Source organism: Vigna radiata, chromosome 5, assembly GCF_000741045.1.
Source record: "Vigna radiata var. radiata cultivar VC1973A chromosome 5, Vradiata_ver6, whole genome shotgun sequence".
In the NCBI taxonomy this organism is placed as follows: Eukaryota; Viridiplantae; Streptophyta; class Magnoliopsida; order Fabales; family Fabaceae; genus Vigna; species Vigna radiata.
In genome coordinates, this window is record NC_028355.1 from 4638168 (window position 1) to 4651925 (window position 13758).

A 13758-nucleotide genomic window follows, 5' to 3' on the forward strand; every position below is an offset into this window, starting at 1 on the left:
GTGAAAAATGATTTATAAATTTAGAAAATCAATATATATATTCATGTAAACGTACAGAGAATAAAATAAAATTATAAAATAAATTCTCTAAAATATAAACAACATACAAAAATATATAGAGTAGATTTGTTAAAAATATATATATCAATGCATGAATAAACGAGTTTAATTTGTATTCTTAGACATATTTAATCAATATATTGACAAACTTGTCTAATATGTATTGTTAAACTCGTCTAATCAGTATGTGGATATATTAGTCTAATGTATAATATGTATTAATAGTGTTGATAGGGGAGCAATGTGAATGTTAAACCCAATCCCTTATATGTTTTTGTTCTTGATGATGACAACACAAATATTGTTTTAATGATGACAACACATATGTTTCCATATGTCTTTATGTTTCAAACATGTATTGCATGAACTGAGTAATTTACATACTTGCTATGATCATACATGTGTTTAGATCTGCAGCATGCACATACTCATGTTTTCATATGTCAAAACTACTTGTATAATGCATATTTGCATGAAGTAATCAATTATAGTGTTTATGTAATCAAGTTCATTAGATATCAGCTAATGCTAAAACAGTGGCAAACTATAAGTTTTAACCAATTACATTATATGTATAATCGATTAAAACTCGTACTTTTGCTATCACTTGTTTGTTGTGTGTTGTGATGAGTTTTGAGAAGAAAAATGTTTTCAAAAAATGTCAAAGTGTAATACTTGACCGATTACACTATTTACTTAATCGGTTAAATCTGGTACAAATTGAAAAATGTTTTCATGATAAATTTTAACAATCATAACGGTCACATTTTCAAATGTTTTGACTTACATTTTATATGCAATCGGTTACATTAAATGTTAATCCGTTAAATTTGCTTTAATGTAATTATGGTGTATCTCTGTTAAAAGTGTAATCGATTACATTATTTTCGTAATCGATTAAAACATGTCAAACATGAGAAAATTTATATAATGACACGTTGCGCTCTCCATTAACAACTTTTGATCATTTGAACTTTTAAATCTAATATCTGTGAGTCAAGAAAAGAATTGCAGGTGCGCTAGGTTCTCCAAGAATCAAGATACAAAAGATTTGAAGATTTTGAAGGATTCTTGAAGGAGATCTTTTGGACGTTTATTAGCTGATCAATTGCTGCACGTTAAGGTGTTTTCTTTCCTAATCAGAACTTTGTTTTGCAATCAAGAGATTGCGGTTTCCCATGTGGCCAGGAAGAAGAACGTGTGGTTCTTGTGACTTTGATAAGGGTTTCAAAGGGGTACTGCAGAGAAAAGGATTGTTCTTTCTGTAGGGTGTATTTTTCCTATATTAGATTGGTGAGTTAAAGAGGAGATTTTGAGAGTTGGTCTATGTAAAGTCTTGTTGTAAAAACTCAAATCTTTATAGTGGAAGGTGTTTCAATCTAAGGTTGATTGGAAGAGACTAAATATAGACATTGAGGCCGAACAAATATAAAAATTATGTTTTTTCTATCCTTTAATCTCTTTTAAAGCATTGTTCTCTTTATTGTGTTATACTTTAAAGATCATTTTAAAAATTTCCAAAAAAATTATAAAAGAAAGCATTTTTATTTGAAACTAATTCATCTTTCTTTTGGTGTTCAGAATAAAAAAAATTTAAGTCTTTCAAAATACATAAGCTTGAGGACTATTAATATCCTTTTTGGTATGGAATATTTGATAATACTACATTTTCTTTACAAGATTTTTATTATTATTTTATAAAAAATAATTAATTGATATTGAAACGTTAAGAAAACACATATGGATATCAACACATATACGAGTATATGCCTATTACCTGATGAGGATAAAGATGAGATAAAATTTTCATATTCATCAGGTTTGAATATAGGAATATAGATGGATTTTTTCTTTATAAACAAGTATAGGATAACAAAACTCGTTTCCACTGTCATGTTATCATTTTTGCAATGCAAATGTGACAACAAAATAAATATGAATAAAATAAAAATTACTAAAAAATAAGTTATAAAACACTTTTTAACAAAATAAATATGAATAAAAAAATAAATAAAAAACAATTTAACAATATTAAATAACTAAAAAGATAATTTTTGTGATACTCATCAACAAAATAAATATGAATTATAAAATAAAGTATTTAGTATTTTTTTTCTTACATTATAATCAACTAAAAATTATAAAAAGATAAAATTAAGTTAAAAAATAATATAGAAATATATTTTCATTTTTAGGCCAAAAAGGCAAATTAGTTTAAAAATAAGAAATGAATAATAGAAAAATATAAATTATATGCATTCGCATCAAAATAAATATAAACAAAAAATATATCTCAATTTTTTTGATAACATTTGTCAACAAAATAAATATAAATAATAAAATAAATATTCTAGTATGGATAATAAAGTAAATGCCTTAATATCTCCTTTTATCATATTATATAGATAATTAATAGATAGAGGGTAAAACTAAATTAAATATAAATTAATATGTAAATTAACAATGTAAAATAATTAGAAAATTAAATTTTAAATTTTTTGTCAATAAAATAGATATAAATAATAAAATAATTTTTTTTTTGTATTTTTAATAATAGATAATATTTTTTCTTATAATATAATAGATAATACATATATAATAATAGTTCATAAATATATAGATAATATATTTTAAATTGTTGTTTTCGAAATTTTCTTATTCTGTCGTGGCATAGGTCTAAGAAGGGGCAGGTTTACAAAAAATTATCATTTTCAGCATCAATGATTTTCTCTCTATTTTAAAGATATTTCATACATATAAAATTGTTTTGTATATTTAATATAGTTTGCTTTGCTTTTATGTTTAAAAAACTATATATATATATATATATATATATAAATGATAAAAAAAATTTAAAGAAAATTTGGTAAGTAAAAAAAAAAAAGTTTTGGTTTTAGTATCTGGTACTTGAAAAAAACTCTTTTTATAGTTACTCAAATTAAAAAATAAAAAATCATTTCATAGTCTATACATTTAATAAAATGTTTTTAATATCTAAAAATTTAAATTTGACTTAGAAAAATTAGTTTAAAAAAATGCAGTTCGTCAAAATTAGTACTTATGAATTAATAGTCTTTTTAACTTTTCTTCGAAACTAAAATAACTTTTTTGAAATTTGAAAAATAAAAATCAGAATTATCCGAAATTAGAAAGACCACAGAATGTAATTTCCTTATTAAAAAATACTATATTCAAATTAATTAAATTTCATATAGTAACAAAAAATCAAACTCTACTTAGAAATATGGAAAATTATGAAAAATACAATGTAGCAACTGCCTTAATTGAAAATAGACCGTACAATAATTTTTTATTTAATTTTAGAAATTCAGATTCCGAATATTATAGTTGGTTAATTGACAAATGATTAAAAAGTTGTTTCAGAAATTCAGATTTCAAATACACAATCATATCTGTAGTTATATTTCCTAACTTACCTATAAATTTTTTTCTATTTTCTTTTAGTTGTTAGAAATTTTGAAATATTACATTCACTTTCTGTTTCTGCATCTTTCAAGAATATAACATCTTTCATGTATTTAAAATTTTCACACCGCTATACAATAAAGGCTCCAAAGAAACAGATAACTGAAAACAGGTTTAATTAATTCTCGGAAAAGTAGTTGTAATTGACTTTTTTTATTATACTTTTTTGGTACAGTTCTCAATTTTTAAATTTTTCAATCAAATATTTCTTGTTTATTTTTTCTATTACTTATCTGTTTGTATATATATATATCGATATATATTAAGAGTTATAATATTATCTTGTGATTTTAATATAAAAATCATAATAATTAATGAATATATTGTTATTTTGATTAATGTATCAAGGTCATGATTTAATTAAGAAATAGAAAAAAAAATTATATACTAATATAACAAAGTTAATAAAGACCTAACATACCTAAATTTGTAAGAAGATGAAACATAATTAAATGATAAAAAAAAAGTAAAAGCTGAATAACTGTAACAAAAAAAATTGCAGCAAGAATTTAAATATGAGTCCTTTTGAAATGCATTTTTCAAACTGATGGTTTGTTCAAATGTATCATCTGTCAAGGACAAGCAACAAAACACCATAGACAACACAATTACAATATAAAACTACAAACATGGCCATAACTGTCAGCACTCACATTAACATTTCTCCTTTGACAATTTCGTAGGAAGTAATCCACTACTTTGGTTAAAGCACCTTTAGATAGCACAGTTCTAGAATCCATTTCGATTTTGAATAATTCCAATCTAGCAAAGTAGGGAGGTTGAATTTCCAGTGGATCAAGATGTAAATCCTGTATGATTACACAGAAAATCAGAATGTTTTAGTAGAAATCTTTAAAAGATTGACAAAGATAACAATGAAAGCAAGAAAAGTATGTTACCTTTAGGGTACGAGATGAAATTATCAACGTTCTTACGTTAGAGAACATTTGTAACCAATTCACGATGATGGAAGAATCTACATGAACACGGTTGTCGATTTTCACTTCCTTAAGGAGAGGAAGATCACAAGTGCATGTGAGTTTATAGCAGACGGGAAAGTGAATATTCTCGAGTGTGATTGAAGTGAGTTTAGGAAGAGAAAGAACAATTTTGGGCTGAAAAGTATGCCAATAGATTATGCTTTGCATTCTCAAAATGGAAATGGTAGGGTTTGATATGCAAAGAGTGTATGATGAATTGGTACGCATGGAATGTTCAAGGACCAAAGTGGTCAACGAAGTGCACCCTGAAAAGGGTTCGACGTTATTGTCATCTCTCGGTTTGAATGTGACATTGGAGAGATGCAAGGTTTTCAAAAACGGTAGCGGAAGATATGGTGGAAATATCAAGGGAGAGGAAGAGGAACGGGCGTAAAGGTTAAGCGAGGTTAAAGATTTGCAATTGAAAACAAAGGGAAGGGAAGAACTGGGTATTTCTTTGAACTTGATATCCATGATGATCAGTGTCAACTCCTGGAGATTGTGCAATGAAGCGTATTCAATGGCTTTGTTCATCACTTTCGGTGCAGTAGAACTGAACACTCTAAAATTCATATTGCGAAGGGAAATAGAATCATATCGATTAGAGAGAACATGAATAATATATCTGTTGTATTTGCGAATTCCATTCGTGCATCTGAAATGCAAAGTGGTGATGCCTTTCCAAAGATTCTTCCATCGTTTTGATAACACGCAAGTCTGAATAGCTTGTCTTGTGGGTAAAAACTCCATTATGTGTTGAAGAACTTCATCTGGTAAATCACTGAGTCTATCTTTTTCCGTTCTTTCACCACTTTCGTTCGTTCTTTTCCTCTTCATTCTCGACTTTCTTGAACCTTCTTTTTCTTCTTCCAAAACGTGGTTCAGAAAACCTTTGAATCCTGCATTCTGATGTTTTTTCTTCTCTGCCTGATGACACCTTCCTTCCAGGAAGCGCAAAACATGAAAATCTCTCCACACTGTGTTTTCTGATATTGATCAACGTCTTCTACACACACACACAGATATATATATATATATATATATATATATATATATATATATATATATATATATATATATATATATATATATATATATATATTTAAAGCTATTTTGGGATAGAATAAATTAATTGATATGATATAAAATAAAATAATATATATTTATGTTATCTCGTTGTTTGTTTTTTTATGTTTTCCGTTTTTTAACTTGCTACAGAAAATCTTAGATTGATCTTTGAAAATATGTATTTCTTTTTTATTCTAAATTTATTTACACCTAATATTCGTTTGATTATTCTAAATTTGTTAACTTTTTTTAACAGCTTTAGTTAAAAATTTAAAGTGTTTCACATTTTTTTTAATAAACGTAGTACATAATTTATCTGTTAACAATATTGATTCATTACAAATTTTAAATATAATACGATATTTATATAGATTTTATATAAACCGTATATTTATTCCATGTAATTACTGTACAGACTAAACTAATAGTATATATCTAAACTATAAGAGATTTTAATCATATCTTCTTAACTTTTGTTATCTAATTAATATGGGATAAGTAATTATATTTTTGTTAGAATTGTACTTTATCCTTTTAATTATGGCAATTTCATATGAGCATTGTCAAAAATAACTATAACTAATACAATGAATTTTAATCATTTTTAACAATCATAATCTTTACTATTCACATTTGAAAATCATAAGATTCGTGATCATAATATTGCTCTTTTCTAGTAAAAGATACTCTATATTTATAAGATAAATTACTCAATATTTTCAAAATTTTAAAACTAAACTCATTAATTTTAAAATACAAAAACCAAAAGTAGTTTTACGGAAAAATATATGAATATGTAAATTATATATATTTTACTTCAATTTAATGTTTATAAGGATATAAAACAGTTAAAAAGTAATCTTATAAAAATGTAAATGATAATAGTATTTAATGTTTAATAATAAAAATAAATTTTATAGAATTGATTAATTTTATATATTTTATTTAAAATTAGAATAACAATTTTATTCAGTAAAGTAATAAATAATAAAAATTATAAAAATAATGATAAGAAACTAAATTAAAATTATTATACGATAATATTATAAATACAGTAATTTAAATTAAATATAATTTCCATAAATTAGATGACAATGTTATAAATTTTCACGTTAAGTCTTACTAAATTACAAGTTGGATGAAGTTGATAATTTTTTTAAAGAAAATGGGAATAGACACATGTTATCTTAAAAGTGAGAATCACCCAAATAATTAAATCTTTTTTATATGGGTTTCAAAATTTATTATATTAAAATGTTATTAAGAAGATTTATTTTTCTTTGAATGAAATGTTGGTAAGATTATCGTACATATTACTTAAAACTAAAATTTAATTAACTGGTATAAATACTAGTTTGTTGTACATATTACTTTTTTTATTAAGGGTTTTTTTTTCTTTTCTATTATAAGTATATACTTTACAAAGAATGGTACTATTATTTGTATTAAAGTTATGATATAAGAAAAGGTATGATGTTGATAAATTTATTGAGAAACATAACTTACGTGAAAAGTGAGTTCTTTTTATATAATAAAAGAAAAAATATATTTTGATATATTTTTATATTTATTTAACATATTCTTTTTTATTCTCTTATTAAAAAAATCATATTAAATAAACGCGTAGCTAGTATTATTGTTAAGTGATGAAATTTTAGAAAAAGTTTCTATAGTTAATAAGTTTTGAGAAAAACTAAATTATCCACAAACATTTTCTTTTTCAATTTTAAAAAACATGTTAGGACGATGGTTATTTGTTTTATTTTATTATTAATTAAGAAAAAAAGTTATTTTATTTTTTCTGCTAAAATGGAACAAGGACAACCCACAATCTGTCCAACTTCTTTCCATTCCGGAGGTAACCTCCATAATACCTTCTGATATTCAAATTATCTTTAGTAATTTAATAATAAATCAAGTTAATTTATTTTTTAATGGTCATCTATATAAATCTTAACCGTTTAACACAGTCGTTGTAACATTAATTTTTTTGCAAATTAATCATTATTCAGTTTGTCACGGTGAACTATAAACTCATAGTAATAATTATAATTATTTGATATGTTATGAATTTTTAATTTTATAGTGTTATTTAAATTATGCAAACGAGTGTTATAATATATATTTATATTGATAGTATCAATATAAGAGAATATTTTTAAGTTGTAGATTGGAGTAAAATTCAGGTTTGGGTTTTATCAAAAGTAGCCAAAAGTGACCGTAGAAACGAGAAATGTGTAAGCAAACAGTGGAAATACAAATATCATGGAAATATCGCATTACAGACTATTCAATTTGACAGCACCAGAATATTTTATTAGAACAGTGTAAAAATCAGGAGCATTTTATTAATCGAACGGTCCAAATATGAAATGGGGAACAGTACACACCTTATCTTTCATTCGGCCATTTTAATTTTTCTGTTAAGCTCGTGCTCACTATCAGTGTTGAACCCTCCTCTCCTCCCACGCATGCATTCGGCAAAACCCTTCGGTAACTGACTCTTCCTATATCCATTTCTCAGTTATAACATTTCAATTCTCTTTTTCGTTTTCCAAACAATTTTTAATCTTTCAGTGAAGAAAATTTCCAAACCCTTTGTTCTTTCCCTTGCAAAATTGTGTGTACGAATAATCGGGTTTACATGCCTATTTGTGCTGAACAACTTTGAATTTGAATTGTGCTAAGTTTTGAGCTTCATGTTACTCTTCTAGTTCTATTGGTGTTTGCGTATGTAACCTAATATTTATTTCTTCATTCTCAAAATAAATTATTTTTAGAGTAAAATGGAGATCACGAGCAGCCATAACAGCTGCAGCAGTATGATGTGGTTTTTCAAAGATAAAGGGTTTGATGACAACAGTGTGCAAGGAATTTTCCGACGGTGTAAGCGCCTTCAGGATGTGCATCAGGAAAGAGCGAGTGAGAATTGGGAGTATTTGAGAAGCATTGGCATTGAAGAAAGAAAGTTGCCCTCAATTGTTTCAAAATGCCCCAAAATTCTTGCGCTGGATCTTTATGACAAGATTATGCCCACGGTTGAGTGTCTCAGGACCCTGGGAACAAAACCACGTGAGGTTGCTACTGCCATAGCCAAGTTCCCTCACATACTCTCAAACAGTGTGGAAGAGAAGCTTTGTCCCCTTTTGGCCTTCTTTCAGGCTTTGGGTATCCCTGAAAAGCATATTGGCAAAATGATACTGCTCAACCCTAGGCTCATAAGTTACAGCATTGAAACAAAGTTGACTGAAATTGTGAACTTTCTTGCTAGCCTTGGTCTCAATAGAGATGGAATGATTGGAAAAGTTATAGTCAAGGATCCCTACATTATGGGTTATAGTGTTGAGAAAAGACTCCGCCCTACTTCACAGTTCCTCAAATCAATAGGTCTGAGTGAGCAGGATCTTCAAGCAGTGGCTGTGAACTTCCCAGCAATCTTGAGTAGAGATGTGAACAAGCTTTTGGTACCCAATTATGCGTATCTAAAGAGACGAGGATTTCAAGAAAGACAGTTAGTTGCTTTGGTGGTTGGTTTTCCTCCTATATTGATCAAGAGCATTCAGAATTCATTAGAACCAAGATTCAAATTTTTAATGGATGTGATGGGAAGACAAGTTGATGAAGTTATTGATTATCCTTGTTTCTTTCACCATGGCCTCAAGAGAAGAATAGAGCCACGGTACAAACTTCTAAAGGAGAGGAATTTAAATTGTAGCTTGAGTGAAATGTTGGATTGCAACAAGAAGAAGTTCTTCTTGAAGTTTGGTTTGTTAGAAGGACAAGCCTTGAGTAACTAGGTCTAATCCCTATTTTATTGATTTTCATAATTAGTTAAATAGTTTATTGGTATTTGTTTCTGATGTGGTGCTGTAACTTCCACAGATTTTTTGTGATTTCTTGTTCTTTTGTTCAAATTCATAATCTCTTCATACATTATATCTAAGATGATGGTTATGCTTTAGATCTATGATTGAGATATGTTTGCCTGGAATGGGTACTGAGGTTCATCTGCCATCATATGCATCTGAGTCACTAGATGAAACAGCTTTTGTCATAGCTGCAAGGGAGCATGGTTTTCAGTTTTCCACGAGGACACAGACAGGCATATCATTGAATTGCTTCGCATGAATTGGATTATGAAAGTGGAAAAAAAGGTTTACAGGTTGGCTAGCTCCTTTTACCACATTTTTGCTCTAGTTATTACTTATCTGCCATATTTTGTTACCAAGGTTGGTCTAGCTGCCATGTTTTACTCTTTGGTGGATAAAATTGTCTCCTCATACGTGAGATTATATAATTTTTATTTAGTTCAGCTTCTTTGCTAACAAATTTTGATATGGTTTCTCTATAAAACAAAATCATTATGAAATTCAAATTTATGATTTACTCTTCCTTTCACATCTTCTATCTACTCAACTCCTTTATAGCATGGAACCCATAAAAGAAGATTTCCAGTTACGCCTTTGTTGTTTCTGTTGGATGATATAAGTTAGAGTAATGAGGAAATGTTCCTTGTGCAGGATAATTTATAGATTGTGGTATAAATTAATAAACTGAATGCTGGTTATTAATAAAATAAGATTTATACGAGAAATGGTAGCGAGAGCTATGCCGGAAGAATAGGGAGGAAAGGGGATTAAATCGCCCTATTGTAACGTGGGGAAAAAAGGGGGAAAGAAGAACCTTTCCAATGTATTAAAAGTTGGGTGTGATGGTTAGAGAGTGATTGGGAGGAAGATGGAGTTTGGTTGTAGGGTTATGTGAGTGGCTGGAAAACACAAGCGTTGGGATGCAAAGTAAAGGAGGTACAACCAGGAACAAAGGGGCTAACCGAGAAGAAGTGGATGTGTTGGGATGCGAAGTAAAGGAGGTACAACCAGGAACAAAGAGGCTAATCGAGAAGAAGTGGAGGTGGAGCGAAAAACGTCGAGTAATCAGGGGAAGGGTTTTAGATTGTTGGATTCGCGGTCGGGTTTGGGGAGCTAAACTCGTTTTAATTTGCTTTTCTTGTTGATTGTGAGTGGATGTTGGGTTTTGTTTCTAAGATTTGGGAGTTTAATTAATTCCTATTAATTTTCTAATGAAATGTATATGTATAGGGAGCTAACCTATTGTTTGGATTGTATAACGGGTAATTTTTGGAAATTTTATGTCTTTCCTTGGCTTGTGAAGTTCAAATGTTTTTATTAAGGGAGTTTGGATATAATGTGGGGTGTAATTAATTTGGTTCGAGCTAGATAAGGGTCTATATATCTGTTCTCTGGTTGAATTTGAGTGTGGATACATTTGTTTATTGCTTTGGAAGTTAATTTGTGTTTTTGAAAAATTGCAATCAGTGATATGCCCTGTTTGCACAAAACCAAAACGTTTAAAAGTTTATGAGGAACTAATGATTTTACACGTGAATCAGTTTCATGTGGCTATATTCTGTTTGGGAAACTTAGGTAATTATGATTTTTCTGATCCCTAATTATATTCGTTCTTTTGAAATTTACGCATATGCATATACAAACTGATAAAATGGGTTGCTATCTATTCTAGTTGATAGTGATAAAAAAGGAAGGCCGTGTTGATTAGGGGGTGATGATAATAAGGTTAAATTTTGTTCCTGTGATTAATAAGATATTTGTTATATTAGATGCATGTTCATATATATTATGATGCTAATGAACTCTGTTTAGTGCAAGCTTAAGTTTCATTTCGGAATTTAATCCACGGATAATCGGAGAATAGGAATGAATTGAAAAATAGGGGGTTATGATGGGTGTAATACTGTGGGCATTATGGGGTGAGCAACTAACGGTTTTGCATAGTCTAATTAATGAAACTAATATGCTTAATCATTTGTTGCAATAACGGGTTGCATATAAAGTGAATCCAATCAGAACCTTATTTTCTCAATCTGAAAGGTGTGGCATTGTAAATTATGCGTTATAGTTTAAGTCTTAAATAGGCATATTTTTTATTGATTGATTGGATATAGGAAATTTGGGTGGTTCGATAATTTGTATGAATATGGAGTTCTAAAAGTTTCTTTCATGAATAAACATGAAAGATAAATAAAATGGTAAATATGATGTTAAGTTACTGGAGTTTATAAAAAAAAATAATTGACGCATAGTAGGCAGGACTAAATATGGAAATTTTATATGGATGCGTGAAAAAATGTTTTGTTTTGCACTGGGAATATAGTATGGTTAATATGATGTTAAGCTGTTGGAATTTATAAAATAATGGACGCATAGTATAAGTATAGAATCTGGAAAATGATTTATTATGTGACAATTCTTTTGTTCTAAAATAAATTTGATAATCATGTTATAAGGACTTGAAGGTGCAGAACATAGTTGGTTAAGTTTATCTTCATAGCTAATGTATGGTTAATAGGTATGGTGTTGATTGAGTATGTCTTTAAAGTTGAATTAAAATTTATTTGATATGGTTGTTGCTACATGTATATCCTGTTCTCTTAAAATGTTTGGTTTACTAAATGCTTAGCTCACCTCTAAAATTGTATGTTTTTGTCTTTGTGTGTAACGTATATTATAGGAGAGTTCATATAAGAATGTAAATTTTGGAACTATGAGATTGACGAGAGAGGAGATTTGCAACTGGAATAGATTTCTTAAAATTTTATTTAATTTATGCAAATAATTAAAGAATTGGTTCAAATGATTTGTTTTCGTGTTGTATTTAGTTACAAAATATTTCAAGTTTTATTAAGTCTTTTTGAAATAAAATTTTCAATTTATTTTCTACTTGAGGAAATTTTAATTTTGTCGTATTTTTGTGACATCTAAATTAGGGGTATTATCAAGAAAAGCTAATTTGTTTTCATACATATATTTATTAGGAAGATTTGAAATATGTTATTTAGTGTGCATGTAATTAAGTGATAAATTTTCTGTTAAATTAATAGAAATAGCAAATTGTGTGTGATTAATGGTTTTCTTGAGATTTAACTAATATTTGACAAATGTATATATGCTAAAAATGAGAATGGTTTAATGGTAAAACTATGTTGATATTGTTGTTGGTAAAAGGAAGAGGTTGATATTTCACTTGTTGGTTTAAATTGAGGGGTATCACTGTACAATTTTTGGAAATATTGAGTTTAATATAGAATTTACACTTTAGTAAGTGTTAGAGGGTGGTTTATGATTGGTTGACATCTTTAAATGATTATAGTATGAAGTTAGATTGAGATAAGGAAATTGAGTTCATTTTATATTTATTTTAGAGTGAAAATTTTGGAGTTTTAGATAGGTGAATTTGGAGGGAATGGTTGGTTGAGAGAAACAGGAGTATGATGTCTGTTTTAAAGTCATTTAATACTTGTTGAGACTTTAAACCAGTAAAAATATTGTGTATTATGTAGTAGAGGGATTATGAGGGTGTACTTGCACGAGTTTTGGTCCAAATAAGGGGTTTTGGGTAGCGACTTTCTAAGGAAGTATAGCTTGGAGAAATTGAAGGGTTTGGAGTGAGTTGTTATGTCTATTCAAACTAGTTTGGACCCCTAAACTCTAAAGAATTGGTGTAGAAGTAGTATAATTAGTTTTGGGTACCATGATAGATGAACTTGGGTTTGGAGTGGTAAATTGGAGTTGATGTGGTGTTTCTAGGGGTTTCTTAGTGTTTATAGGGTCTTAGGGAGTAGTAGAAGTCGGGGGTAGAGTGTCCAAGGTCAGAAAAAAAAGGTGTTGTATTTGTCATGGCGTTGAACGCCTAGGCGCCAACTCTTGGGTTGTAGGGCATTGAGCGCCAGTTTGGGCGCTGAGCGCCAGTCAGTAGGGTTTTCCCAAGTTGATTTTAGGTGTTTTGCGATACTTGTTTTGGCTTTTTTTAATTCTTTTGTGGGTATTTCATGATTTTCTATGTTTGGATGCAATATGTAATGAGGTTATCAAAGTGTGAATGAGAATTCCAAGGAGGATCTCTTATTGGTGGTATGAATGTTATCCTGATACTCTAATGAGAGTGATGAGTCATGTTGTGAGAGGAGGAAGAGGTCCTAGCCCGAGAGCCTTTCTTCATGGTGGCAAAGGGCACTTAAAGGACTAACTATTTGTGGTAGTTTTGAATGGGTTAGTTGTTCCATCACACAGATGCAAAACCTTCTATGACTCGACATTTATACTATATTGTAAGGGTTTGGTCAAGC

At 28.7% G+C, this 13758-nt stretch overlaps 2 protein-coding genes across 2 annotated transcripts; one reads left to right on the forward strand and one right to left on the reverse strand.

Moving 5' to 3' along the window:
• Positions 1-4154: 4154 nt before the first annotated feature.
• On the reverse strand, positions 4155-5363 carry LOC106760101 (F-box/LRR-repeat protein At3g26922-like). Its single transcript, XM_014643532.2, has 2 exons — positions 4446-5363; positions 4155-4355 (listed from the first exon to the last, which is right to left on the reverse strand). Exons 1-2 carry the CDS (start codon positions 5361-5363, stop codon positions 4155-4157), a joined length of 1119 nt encoding a protein of 372 aa, XP_014499018.2.
• A 2588-nt stretch (positions 5364-7951) lies between these two features.
• Positions 7952-9906, forward strand: LOC106759859 (transcription termination factor MTERF6, chloroplastic/mitochondrial). Its single transcript, XM_014643221.2, has 2 exons — positions 7952-8087; positions 8375-9906. The coding sequence occupies exon 2, from the start codon at positions 8381-8383 to the stop codon at positions 9389-9391; it is 1011 nt and encodes a 336-aa protein (XP_014498707.1). The 5' UTR covers positions 7952-8087; positions 8375-8380; the 3' UTR covers positions 9392-9906.
• The last annotated feature ends 3852 nt before the right edge of the window (positions 9907-13758 follow it).

Excerpts from the sequence above, each read along its gene's own strand:
- LOC106760101 (XM_014643532.2), bottom strand. The coding sequence starts at position 5,363 with ATGAAGAGGAAAAGAACGAACGAAAGTGGTGAAAGAACGGAAAAAGAT. Across the intron at positions 4,356-4,445 it reads TTTCATCTCGTACCCTAAAG|GATTTACATCTTGATCCACT; the intron begins GTAACATACTTT and ends GTAATCATACAG.
- LOC106759859 (XM_014643221.2), top strand. The coding sequence starts at position 8,381 with ATGGAGATCACGAGCAGCCATAACAGCTGCAGCAGTATGATGTGGTTT.